This window comes from Montipora foliosa, chromosome 14 (assembly GCF_036669935.1).
Source record: "Montipora foliosa isolate CH-2021 chromosome 14, ASM3666993v2, whole genome shotgun sequence".
In the NCBI taxonomy this organism is placed as follows: Eukaryota; Metazoa; Cnidaria; class Anthozoa; order Scleractinia; family Acroporidae; genus Montipora; species Montipora foliosa.
Window position 1 is genome coordinate 10,446,012 of NC_090882.1, and position 13,409 is coordinate 10,459,420.

General features: G+C 39.6%; 1 protein-coding gene across 1 annotated transcript in view; it reads right to left on the reverse strand.

Moving 5' to 3' along the window:
* LOC137984421 (muscle M-line assembly protein unc-89-like) overlaps positions 1–13,409 on the reverse strand; it is a 166,977-nt gene that overhangs the window by 25,034 nt on the left and 128,534 nt on the right. Inside the window, 6 exon segments of the mRNA XM_068831598.1 lie at positions 490–690; positions 1,118–1,244; positions 3,563–3,607; positions 4,221–4,499; positions 10,498–10,776; positions 12,852–13,167. Of these exon segments, the coding sequence (XP_068687699.1) occupies positions 490–690; positions 1,118–1,244; positions 3,563–3,607; positions 4,221–4,499; positions 10,498–10,776; positions 12,852–13,167 (1,247 nt within the window).

The following is a 13,409-nucleotide window of genomic DNA, read 5'->3' on the forward strand; positions in this document are numbered from 1 at the left end:
CTATTAAAGACCTTTCCATTAGAAGGGTTGTCACTACAACACTGTATCACGTAACAGCAACCATATGAAACACCAACTATTGCTTAAAAAAGGCGCCCACTATGGTGACGTAATAGGTTACCATGGTAACATGAAAGCTCTCCAAAACCACCCTATATTTCGTCTTTACTTGCTTATATCTCAAATTTTGAACTCGGTGACCCCCATTTTTTATTATAGAATAGTAATTAGCAATTTAAGAACTAACAGCAAAGTTTAAAAAAAATTTTAGGAGCCAATTCAGGGCTACCTAAAATTTTTCGAAAAATGAAGGGGGCATCTTGATATATTGCTGTAGAAGGTGTTGCAATTTCGGCTTATATGCTGAAGCCGCACCATGTCATCATACAGAACAAACCTCCATCTTGCCTCTCTGTTGGCAGACGAAGTACTATTCTGAAAAAAAAATTGACTATGGCACTGTTTTGTTAGTTTAAAATAATCACTCACAATTCAAGAATGATGATCATTTCTTTTGGACGTTCATATGCATCATGCAGGTAAATAAGCCTTTTGCTGTGCAGTTTATTCATGATCAACATTTCTGCCAAAACCTCTTCACGAGACTCCTTTGTTATCTTCAGAAACTTTGCAGCGTATTCGGTCCCAGTGCTCTTCTCTTTAACCTTCTTTACAACTCCGAACTTCCCCCTAAAACACAAAAACTTGTTAACACGGCGACATCAAACTTATAAAAATCACTTATTCCTACATGCAAGTAACCGTCCCTGATTCTTAATAAAAATGCCCCGGCGGTTTTTGCTCTTTTCAATCGAAACTGGCAGCAACTCTTTCTCTTAACTTAGAACTACTCCGCACAAAAATCAATTCTTTGTCACGACAAGGGGACGATCAATTCTCAGCAACAAGCGGTAGACAACAACCTTGAAAGCACTAATATCGTTGTTCATGGTAGCCAAACCGCTATCATGGCTTTACTTCGTAGTCTTACCAATGCAAAGATTTTTTTTTGGTCTTAAGAGAAAGGATTAATTTTGGTTAAAGTCAAAGGATCCTCAGTAATTAACTTGAAATAAAAACAGAGCTTAGAAATCTCTCAATTCGGCAGTAAACTTACTTTCCCAGCTCCTTCAACGAAGTGTAGTTGTCGTCGAATTTCTTGTCTGTTGCAAGGAAGACGGGATCTCGAAGAGGAAGGTCAAGATCTTTGCTCTCTACTTCACTATCTCCAGACGAGCTTTCTTCTCGATTGTACATAAATGAAAGGAGAAAAACATGTTATCAAGCGCGAAAATTGTGGTTACATACTTTAGACTAGCACGCGTAGTATTGCTCAACCATCTTCCACAAATACATCACATACGACAAAAAGGACAAAACAAAATAATCAAAGTGGGGGTGTGGTTTCAAGTTCAAGTTTCAAGTTTATTGCCATTAATAATAAGATTTTCGACAATCTGTTAGACTGGTCCGCAAAAAAGTGAAAGTAGTCGAGGCGGATCAGTCAATAATAATAATAATAATAACAATAATAACTTTATTAATGTGTCCATGTATTTAGTTATTACAACCTATTGCGGACACAACAGAATAAGAAAAATATACAAATAAAAGATTAAATAATATATACAATTGTGAAATATATATGTCAAATGAACCCTCTATTAAGTTTTCAAAGTCCCAAAACTGTTACTGTAATTTTTGATCCCGATTAAGCGGTCACCTCTATTAAAGCGGTCGAGGTCACCATTTCCAAGTCACAACGGGACTTTTTCTATTGTCTTGACCTGTATTTAACGGTCACACGATGTCAATTACTTGTTCTTACAGTTTCAACCAATGTAACACACGAGGTACAACAATTGATTTCCTTGTTTATTTTCACAGATCATTAAAACGCCAGGGGCCGGTTGCTCGAAGCCTGGGTAGCCGCTGACCGTTGGTTAAGAGGTATCAAAACCATGGCACGTTTCCATGGCATTTAACGCTGGTTAGCACTAACCATGCTTCGAGCAATCATCTTGCCCTGATTACCCATAATGCACTTAAGTACCAGCATGCATGGACTGCTTAGAAGCGGCTGCAATTTGCGCCTGTATATGCTTCCAGTCCGCTGGGGGTAAATTGATCATTGTAAAGCGCCTTTGAGACTTGTGATAAAGGCGCTATATAAATGCACCACTTTACTTTATAGCGGAGGGGTTGGCGCAGTGGTACGATCTCTGCCTTCCAACCCTAAGGTCCCGGGTTCCATTCCCGGTTCTGCCGAGAGTGGAATATTTGGCGACCTTCTTTCCCGCTAAAGTTCACTCAGCTTTCCATCCTTCCGAGGTCGGTAAAATGAGTACCAGCATGCATGGACTGCTTAGAAGCGGCTGCCATTGGCGCCTGTATATGCTTCCAGTCCGCTGGGGGTAAATTGATCATTGTAAAGCGCCTTTGAGACGTTTGTGATAAAGGCGCTATATAAATGCACCACTTTACTTTTACTTTTAATAGCGTGAACTCGTCTATTTAAGCAATAGAGGACGTTTTCCGTGTTTCCATAGACCTTATTCATAAATGGCGGTCACATTTATAATTCTTTTGTCCACGTGCAAATTAGCCTACCAAGCCTCATTTTAAAGCAAGAATTCTTTTCAATTCACTGTATGGTATGGAGGCTTGGTAGGCTAATTTGCACTTCGACAAAAGAATTATAAATTGACCGCCATTTATGAATAAGGTCTATAGCCTAATCTAAACACGAGGGGGAGTTGGGAGAATTCGAGACAGTTATGCGTCTCGGGTTTGCATAACTGTCGAGAATTCTCCCAACTTTCCCGAGTGTTAAGATGAGGCTATGGAAACATGAAAAAAAAGTCCTTTGTTACTTTTATAAAATATTTCTCAAACATAATTCGCGAAATGAACGAAACAAATAAAGGAAAATTCTTGATTGAAACAGATTTTCTTGATACACGCTCATATTTCCTACCAGCCAATCAAAACGCACGTCTGACAGCATACAACCAATCAAAATTCGTGATGTCACAGCCGTGTTTCCATACTCTCATCTAAACACAGCTATTGACCAATGAGAGTGCGCGTACTATCCTAATTATTTTATAACATTTGGGAGATATCAACAAATCATCATATTGATTCAGAATATCTAAGAGGGCCGTGTACAAATTTGCGTAATGAAGAGGGTATCTCACTCCACACCATTGCACCTACTCGCAAAAAGGCTTTGTATTGTATTTCTACCGGAGATTTCTTTATATAACAATTGAAAGAGGAGGTGAAGGGCTACAGGTGGCGTGTACGCTACACAGGTTGCAGCAAAGTCCTTTCAAATACGAAATGCAATCTTAAACTGAACAGTGGAATTAAAGATATATTCGCCAAAATCTTTAATTCAAGAAGTTTGAAACAGAGTTTACCATGATATAGTGTAATTTTCCCTCTGAGGAAAGGCTCACGCTCCAAACTTAAGCTTTCTGATCTCCTCTTATCTCAGTCTTTTCTACTCACCCACTGCCAGGTTCTAATGTTCGTTTCCAAGGATTTGATGACTTACCTTGAGAGGCAACTTCCACGGCTCTTTTATCAGAGGCGTCTTCATCTGAAACAATAAAAAGTCAAAACTACAGTCACAAGGTAATAAACGGTGCTTTCTGCGAAGGATGATTATTTCAGGGACACCATAAAAACACCTAGATTTCAAGTCGAAAAAAAAAAACTACCAGATGAACGCCCGTTACATGAGCAGGATCAGTAAAGTGATTGAGAGATGGCATTTTTCGAAGTTGTATTGGTAGTAATTGTCGTACATTTTCTAATTATTGACATTGTTAAATAGGCTTAAAGTGATAAGTAGCAGAAGCCACAGTACTCACGGTACTTACGACTAGAGACATCATAAACATTAAAGGAACTAAAAGTATGTCTTCATTTGACATGTCATTTATGGAGGCAGAAATGTGACACAGCATAAGAATAAGTGAATGAAACTGGAGATGTGAAAAACGACTGATTTGCATGCAAGAAATTTTTTCCTGCAGGCCACCAATTTCCTGCTGAGAAAGAAGGAAATTTAGCATAATTTATCGTGGGAGCATACGGAACAAATTTCCAGTGGGTTCCTTGAGGGTAACTGGATACCACGTGCACAACCTCTCGACTGAGCGGTCCCAGTTGCAGAACAGAAGTCAGGGTCACGCAATTTTCGTTCTTACCTTCAATAGTGAGAGTCACGCAACACTTGTCTTCTCCAAAGTCGTTTTTCACCAGACAAGTGTACTCTCCTTCATCTGATTTCACGACATTTTCGATCTCCAGCTCAGAGAAATCTTCAGCTGTCTCGATAAGCACGCGACCCTCATCCTTTAGCGGGGTTTTTCCCTTGTACCAGGTTCCGGATGGAATTGGGTTCCCGGATATTTCACATTTGAAAGCGACAGTATCGCCGATGCGGGCTGTCTGTGACTTGGCTGCTTTGTCAATTTTGGCAGGAGCTACAGGTTGTGAGATCAGCGTATATACAAAGTAATGTTGTTAATGTGAAACCACTGATGATCTACCAACATGTGACCTCTACAAGCGAAGGCTTCTGAGCAGTCAAAGTTAACGACAGAGATTAATGCAAGCAGTTAACGACTTCAAACAATCAACAATTCAAATCATGTGCACTGTTTGCTGTTTCAAAGAGCGCTTGCACAAATTAACGAATTATTGTAAAACAGTGCTCCACTCCAGTTTTCACCAAACCAAGTCTCCATTAACGTCTTCATGTTCCTGAATACGTCGTTTGGAGTTCCAGTCCCAAGTACGAGGCCAGTCGTGTTCCGTGCGATATAGCTGAAATATATTCATTTGGCTGAGCGGACTTTAGCCAGGTAATCGGACAATAAGATTTGGTCGTCATTTCATAAAACGCGGGCACGGAGATGATTTGTGACGTTCGACACTTTTGATGGATGTGTACAAAGGTCACAAAGGAATAAACTTTGTAGGGCGATTTTTCTAAAAATTAGTCATTGCCTGCGTTGATCTGCCGTAAAACGTAATATTCATTTTGCGCGAAAGGCTAAACATAAACTAGTACTGGATGTTACTGAAATGCAATCTGAGATCTTTGTTTAACACTTGCTTGCCTAAAATTAAGCAACAGCTATAAATAGAGTTAACTATCTCACATCACCCTCTTGTAAGGCATCACTTCTTGAACCGTTTCAATTATTTGGTTGACAGATTTTTAAAGCAGTTTTTGTTGATTTCTTAAAGATAATCAGTAAGGATTCCAATGAATTTTGTTCAGAATAAACAGACCAATTTTGCCAAACGAAGCTCTTACAATGTTATTATCCCACGATACAACTTATCTTGAGGATTGATTCACATCAATGTCAAGAAATCTACCAATAGTTTTAACACTGATTTTTAAAACAGCGTTGGACTAAATAGATCTCGACTTCAAACGGGAGACTGCCTCAAGCTTGCTGGATGAAGACCTGTTTTCTAAAAAAGACACGGGTACAACACAAGGTTCCACATAAAGAGGTCACGTTTTTGTTCCGTTTACGATGAAAACATTACTCACTTTTTACTGTTAAGAATGTCGGCGATAAAAGTGATAAGGAATAAAGTTTTTGCACCTACATGTTATGAAGGTAATGCCGTTTTCTTGACAAAGTGTACGAATGACGTGAGATCAACCCCTTTTCACATACCAGAGAGCCCAACGTCGACAGAAGGCACTGAGAAAATTATTAACTGGCAAATGGAGAAAAACTGAACTAAGAAGACAGAGCACGTACGAGGCCAACTAGTAGTATACAAGAGAACAAAGATTTCGTACACTTCTTGCGGATGCAATGCTCCGAATGTGGAGCAAACCGCTTTAAGTTGGGAAGCCAGCAAAGAAATACGAGCACTGTTTGATGGGTTTGAATCGCATGTACCCTTGAAATCTGGGATTTGAGAGAAACCTATCCCGGCTTGAACCCATAGAAGATGTCACCATTAAACCACGCAACGTGTAAAAAATCCACAGAAGAAAGTTACAAACAGCATAGAGGAAACACGATTTACGAGGAAAAAATCCAACCTATCGATTTAATTTGCCATATCTTGTTGAATTTACTACGCAAGGGAATACTTGTGAGCAATCGAACCTCACATAACCAAAACAGAACTTGTACTCTTCAATAGCCGTACGCGTGTTAAAATGCCATGACAAATGGTGACCCTCTTATGTTGTTTAAAACTTCCAGAAAGGTAATCAAATATCACGTATTTTAGACTTACTCTTTTCATTTGGCATCGTGTTCAGTTCAGCTAAAGAACTAGCAAATAGACAACCCTTGCGAAAACACACACAATTTTGCAGATCAACAGCTATGCTATCTGATATTAGTGAGATTTTGACCTGTGATCATTTAGAGTTTTTTGTTTACATTGATCGATCAAAGGGTAATGAAATCAAATAGCAGCAGAGTTAGTTTGATAACAACAAGAAATGTACGTGCATACCGCCTTTTCTAATTACAAGTCACGCAACTATGACTAGCAACGATTGTCTGTTTCCGAAACACCGGTCAATATCACAAGCATCATGGTTATTGGCAGGCAAATAAGAGAAGATTCGCAGGTTATCTTGCTAGTCAAGAGTTAAGGCTTGCTTATTACAGGCCTTTCCACAGAATCCTATGATGCAGACCTAAGTGGAATCGACAAGCAATAGCTAAATTTGTGAACGCTACATTGGCTGTTCGCTAAAAACGTAAGTTTTACAATGGAAAAGAAAAAATATGATGCAAGATACCGTAAATATGGAGTGCTATAACAAAAACCATAGAGCATTTTAGGGCATTCACGATAACAATTTTCACTTAATGCGACTAATTGCCATATCTACTAATGGATCTGCATTCTTGTAGAGGGTGTAATTGAGTGAATTGAACATCTGGCGCCAAACTTCACAGGAACAATTCCTACTATCACAACTTTTGCACGAGTGTAATGTTACATCAAGAGCAAAGCAAAACGAGACGAGACGCTTCAAAACGACGATGACGGACCAACAAGTGTTTCCCGTGGAACAATAAACAGTAAATCGATTTGGGTGGAAAGGTACACTGACCACCCGCGGATGACTCACGATTTACAACAGATTCAGTTTCAATGAAATAGTGTTGTGCAGGGGGGTGGAGATGGTCCTCGGGGATCATCGTTCTGAAGAGAGAGTCTTCATTACAGTGCCCAGTTCCCCAAATGAAAACGCCTTGAAAGCCAACAAAAAAAAAAAAAAGAAAGAAAGAAAGAACGAAAGAAAGAGAGAACAAGGTCTATTGCACGAAGTTAAAAATAAATTAACGAACCAATGAACCATTAAACAGCTATCCAACGGAGTCAACGGAGACGAGAATTCGAATTTTAGAGTCACCTTTGAAGTTCAAAATAGAGTCCCAGAACTGCTCGGTAGCCTTCATTTGAGTGGTCACATGTTAGTCTTATATTAAGGTAAATATGCTATATATTAACCGCTACATAGCGTATGAAATATGCAATATATGTACCATACCATGGCATGCATATCCAAGTGGAGCATCATAGAAAACTCTCCAGTCTACTAATTTCGTGCATGTGGCCAAAACATACATTGCGTATTCTTATACAACTGGCATGTGTATCTGTTTATAATCTTGTTATCATTTAACTGTGCCAACCACTGGCGGGAAAAAAGAACTCTGTGTTTCAACATCTCCACTTATGCCCAGAAATGCACGCAACTACAGATGCGCGCTCAATTTTTGATACCCAACACGAAGAATTTGCTACCTATGCGACAATAAAATACAGTAAACACCCGCACATAAGAACACTTTTTTCAGGTTTAGGCTAACCGTGTTCTTATTTCAGGGTTACTTAGTGAGAAATCAGCCTGCAAGTGTTCTTAAAATGTTCTTAAAATTGGTTTCAGAAATACTTCAAATTATATATTACTAGAGGTATAATTAACATACAATGCTGTTTTGTAATATATTTTATAGTTTGTAATGGTCGCAAACACCATAGTACTTTGATATAAGTTACTGTACTGTATTGTTTGCTCATCCTAATACCCTTTCCCTTTGTATTAAGAACATGTTTTATTTATCAGGCGGACTTTGTTCTTATTTATATGGTGCTTTATTGGCCAAATTTCAGCCTGATGTTCTTAATCCACTTGTTCTTATATGCGGGTGTTTACTGTAAGTGTAAGGTTTAGCATATTTTTTTTCGGCGACCCGAGGACTGGAGTTTGGGGGCGACTTTGTGACGTTGATTCCCGGGGGGTAGGGGGTACTTAAGGAATTTCTCGGTGGGGATGTGCCGCTGGGACCCTGGAACCCTTAGCCTATACCAGAGCTACAATCGTGAACAGAATAAAATGGAACAGCAAACCCCCACCCCCCTCCCCACAAAAAACAAAACAAAACAAGGATGAAGCCGCGCAAAAGCCAAAACGCGCCATTTTCCCATCCTTGATTTGGGGGGGGGGGGGGGGGGGGGGTACAAATTTCCCATCTATTTTGTCCAAGATTGTAGTTAAGCTGAATTTTGCTACCCTATACTAGGGTAAACTCCCACCGATTTCCGTTTAAATCCCGAATTTTTTATATTTTTGAGTGGCAATTACTGGTTTTCTTTAGTCTTGATAAAATCATCAAACCGACCGGTCAGTTTCGTGAAAAATGATACCCTATTCTAGACCCAAACGCTATGATTTATATGCTCTATCCTACAGCAAACTGCTTGAAAACCATACCCTTCACAGCGGCACATACCTCTATAGTCCATACATGGCAGTACCTCCCCCGGGCGTTGATTGTCTGTATTCATACACGCGAGTAATAGGGAGCTTAAGCACGCGCGTTTTTGAGACGCGGACGGGAACCGGAAGAGAAAATGTCTCGTGTTAGGATAGTGGTGTCTCCCAGCTTTTCATACTAATCATCTCAAATTGAGAAAAGATACTTAGCAATGTAAATGTGGTTGTGTGAAAACAGGTTAAAAGGGAAAACAGCTTACTTCCGGTTGCCGTCCGCGTTTCAAAAACGCGCGTGCTTAAGCTCCCTAACAAGAGAGCAAAGGGCAGGTTGTGACGCTTATCAAAATCGTCTTGTATCTAATTATGTGTATTTCTAGACAAGACCTTGATTTGCACATCAAGAAGATACGATAAGATATCTTCACTGAACACGAAAGCTTCACCGGAAAGCAAAGAGTAGTTCTAGCTACAGTAAATACTACGCAGGATCAATAACGTGACGTCATTTAAGATTTTCACACTAGACTCGAGATCAATGGTCACGTGGCCAGTTTGTCGATTTCGGACAAGAGAAAACTAATATGCAGAATTGCGACCCGTTTTCTTTGAAAGAGCTTGCCTTTTTAAAGTTTTGAAGCCAAGAAAATAAAAGCAAAGGTTTTTAAAGACTTTATATTACAACCGCTTTTAACATACAAACCCCTGAAAAGTTTCGAGGGAAGAAAGTACTGCTGAGAAACTTTTATTCCAATGGTCAAACTAAAGAGCAAAATCACTGTTTGCCTTTGTGAAACAGAGAATCTCCATAAAAAATACAGTACAATTTTCTCATAGCACACAGTATATGGCCGCCATAACCCAATATGGTTGCGTGACATCAAACGTAAAACACAACGTGTTCGGCAAAACAAAAAGCACACAAACTGAGTCTTGACAATGCGTGATTGAGTCAAATTTAGCTGGCAAGAATTTCAGAAAGTTCTTTGTTTTAAAAGAGGCGAGAAGACTTATTTGTCAAGTCTGATTCTGGCAGATTTCAAAATAAAATTCAATTTAAACATTATTAGAAACAACACCATGAAAAATTCCTTTAGCACTATTTGCATTTCCGTTTTCTGTATAAGGGAATCTTTGCTCACGTCACTGTTACATTAAAACACCAGTTTGTTTACAGAACGCATCGTGCCATTTTAATACAAATTGACTTCAACAGGTAAAAGAACGCGCTAAGTTACTTTAATCTCCAGTTTTAAGCCTTTTAGCTTTGATAACGAGTGAGTCATTAGCCACCGATAATTTTTTCGGGAAGCAAGGGGGCCAATGTTCCCATAGCTCATTTTGAAAGGGACCATGACTTTCAATATTCAGTACTTTAATCTCGGCTGACTGATCAAGAAAGCGATATCTAGCCTTGGGCTAAAGAGCGAAAAAAATGTAAACAAAGATTCCCCTATTACTCGCGCTGCAGTTCTTAAAGTCGGGTTACAAAGAGTTCCACAATTTTGCCTAAATAGCGTCCGGCGATTGTAACATGGGTTGTCCGGTTAGCCGACAAGTATGCAAAAATCTCGTTTAGTATGACCATGAAACTGATTAACGTTACTTAGCAGTGCTTTCCAATCACCCGTAGTGACCATTATACGATAAAGCGGGATGCAATCTTTGAACTACCCTTTCCTTACAATAATTAAATCACTTACCGTTCACAATAAGATCAGCGGAACACGAAGCCGTCCCATGTTCATTTGTAGCTGTACACTGATATTCTCCTTCGTCCATAGCACTTGTTTCAGAAATTCTTAACGTCACGAGGTCGCCATCGTTTCTAAAATCAAATCTTCCACCTTCCTTAATTTTGTCACCGTCAACAAACCATTTAATGTCAGGGAAAGGATCTCCTTCAACTCGACAACGAAGCTTAGCGGGGTCACCGACGCAAACTTCCACATCTTGGAGTTCTCTGAGAAATTTAGGTTGAGCTGAGGATCAAAATAAGATACAAATGTCTTGTTTTTTTAGTTAATTTTACAAACTGTTAGCCAGAATTAAATTCCATCCCTAGGACATCACGTCTCTGCACAACGAAACCCTCGTTACAAGACTGAACCCACTGCAACCAAACTCTAATGCAATGAACTAAACTCGTCAGACCTTGGGTACCATGTTAAATCAAGGACCACCACAGCGCACCAAGAGGGACTCTAAATCGTTCAGGAAAAAGCTACTTTTACTTCAAATGAACAAGAATACCAAGTGCATTAATAACTATACAAAGGGAAGATCATAAAAATGGAAAACAAGGTATCCCTGGTTTTGTTTACGAGTGAAATCACTGTTTGGAGCAGCTTACTGCAAAACGGATGACTTTTGAAACTTAATTCAAGATTTTCACTGATCGAACTACAATAGAAATGGCAAATTAGTGAAAGACAAATAGCGACAACATCAATAAACTATGGTTTGAGGGAGGGAGTAACCTATCTCGATGCTTAATTCAAATTATCACGATGACCAGTATTTAGAAACGAAGTACCTCTTCGCAATCTTCGTCTCGCCCTTCGTTCCTCGGCACGCTGGTTCGCGTTAGGATCTTGGCTTTGAAAAGATTTGTCGAAAGTTCGTTCAGCAGAAGCCGCTTGAGAACCGTACGTTCGCGAAAACGAAGTATCAGATCGTGAACTCATTTCTTAACAACGACCGTATTCAAAACAAAGAACAAGGCGTGATCCAGACAGGCCTAACTGTACACTTTAGTTATTTCTGCTGCTCGAGGAAACAAGTTGCGGAATTGACTCGGAATTAATTAGTCGTAAACGAAGTCAAAACACTGTAATTAATACTGGCATTAATTGAGAAGCAATGAGCCGAAAAGGATAAAGCATAACAATAATTGCACCTTTCTTTACAGCATCAACAACACTGAGACTGATACAAAACCTTTACATTTCCAGTTTACGGCTTGGAAAGTCGCAAAGTTTTAACACCTTCGGCGTCAGGGAAAACCATTAAGTTGTTGCTATATTTGAACTAATTTGACATTACTACGTCCTATCACACTCAACCTTTTCGATATTCAAGAGATAAGGCGGATTATGTACAATGGACAAAAAGAGACATTGTATGTGACAACCTAACACAAAAGCATGTCACATTTTCCAAAGAAAACCGCAAATTACTGAATCATAATTGGTCAAGCTTTAATATTTCTCGCTCAGAAAGAATCAAAAGTACCGTTACATGGCATAGTACTAGACATCGTTATTTTTGAAGGCTCGGTCACTTTTTTTTTAAAGGCAAGATGACTGGATTTGCCAGTTTTTGAAAAATTTCGAAGCATTATGAACTACTTCATTTAATATCTCTAGTAAAGTTAGAGCTAAAATTTTCCTAGTTTTCAGTCTTGTTTTGAAAAAACAACAAACAAAAAAATGAAATCATATTACTAAATTTGAATGAAAGACAAATCCGTCTTAGGGTTTAACTGATCATCCGAACTTCAGTGTGGTACTATCCTGGAGGTTAGCCGCGTCAAGCTAAAAATGTTCCAAAACAACTGCGTGATGCATAAAGTCAATGGCTATCCTACTCGGAAGAGATTTCCCTTATTCCCTCTTTTGCGAGAACGAAAGGAATCCTCTGCAGAACATTGGACGAATAATTAAACTCTTAACCGGTTTTAAACCCGCTATGACCTGTTTGAGTTTTGAACATGCCCATGCGCATTCGTGACAGAAGATCGAGGATATCCGGACTATGGCCACTTCCAATTTATGCGCAGTCAGTAGTGAAGGACAATTTTTTGTAACCGTTGACAACCACTGTTGTTTCAAATTTCTGAGGGGGCGTAGACGACTCGGAAGTCCGTGATTTGTGGATTTCCTGCCTTGGAAGTGGCCAAAGTCCGTGTTCTTGGTGCTGACCAAAAGAAAAGCGGACTCTGGGGACGAGATTAAGAAATTCTCTGCGGAGCAGGGTAGTCAATGACCACGTGAACTTGGAAACTAAACTGCATGTATTCACTGAATCTCGTCAAGTACATGATTACAGAACTTACCTCCGCTCACTTCACTCAATCGCTTAAGTTCCGGTTCAGATGCTTCGCTACTCAGTTCCTGAGAGATATCTAGACCAGCCTCCAAGGCTTCCTGGCTTTCTGCATCGGGTATTTGGTCGTCAAACCCTCTTTCAGCTAACCAGCTTCCTGGAACCCAGCCTTCTTTAGTCTCACCGTCTTTCACCGTCTGGACGAAGTAGAGATCTCGGCCAGAGCGGAGGACCCTCACTTCTTCTCCTCTTGCGATAACTCTCTGGTGTGTTGCGCGCTCTAGTGTTTCCTCTGACAAGTGGTAGGTCGCTCCTAGTTGTATATTCTACAAGAAACAATTGTAGATTTTACAATGAATGCGAAATTCTCGCGCGCTCATTGGCTAATTGTTTTTGCCAATAAGCGGACAGACACATAAATTTATAATTTATGCCACAATGACGTGATATTGATCGCGTCAGATTGAAGTTTCTCGCATTTTTGTCTCGCGTTCTTCTCGTGCTTTGACTTAATTTTGCCACTTCTGCCTTTTTGTTATTGCAAAAAACAAATTGATGTCAGTTTTTC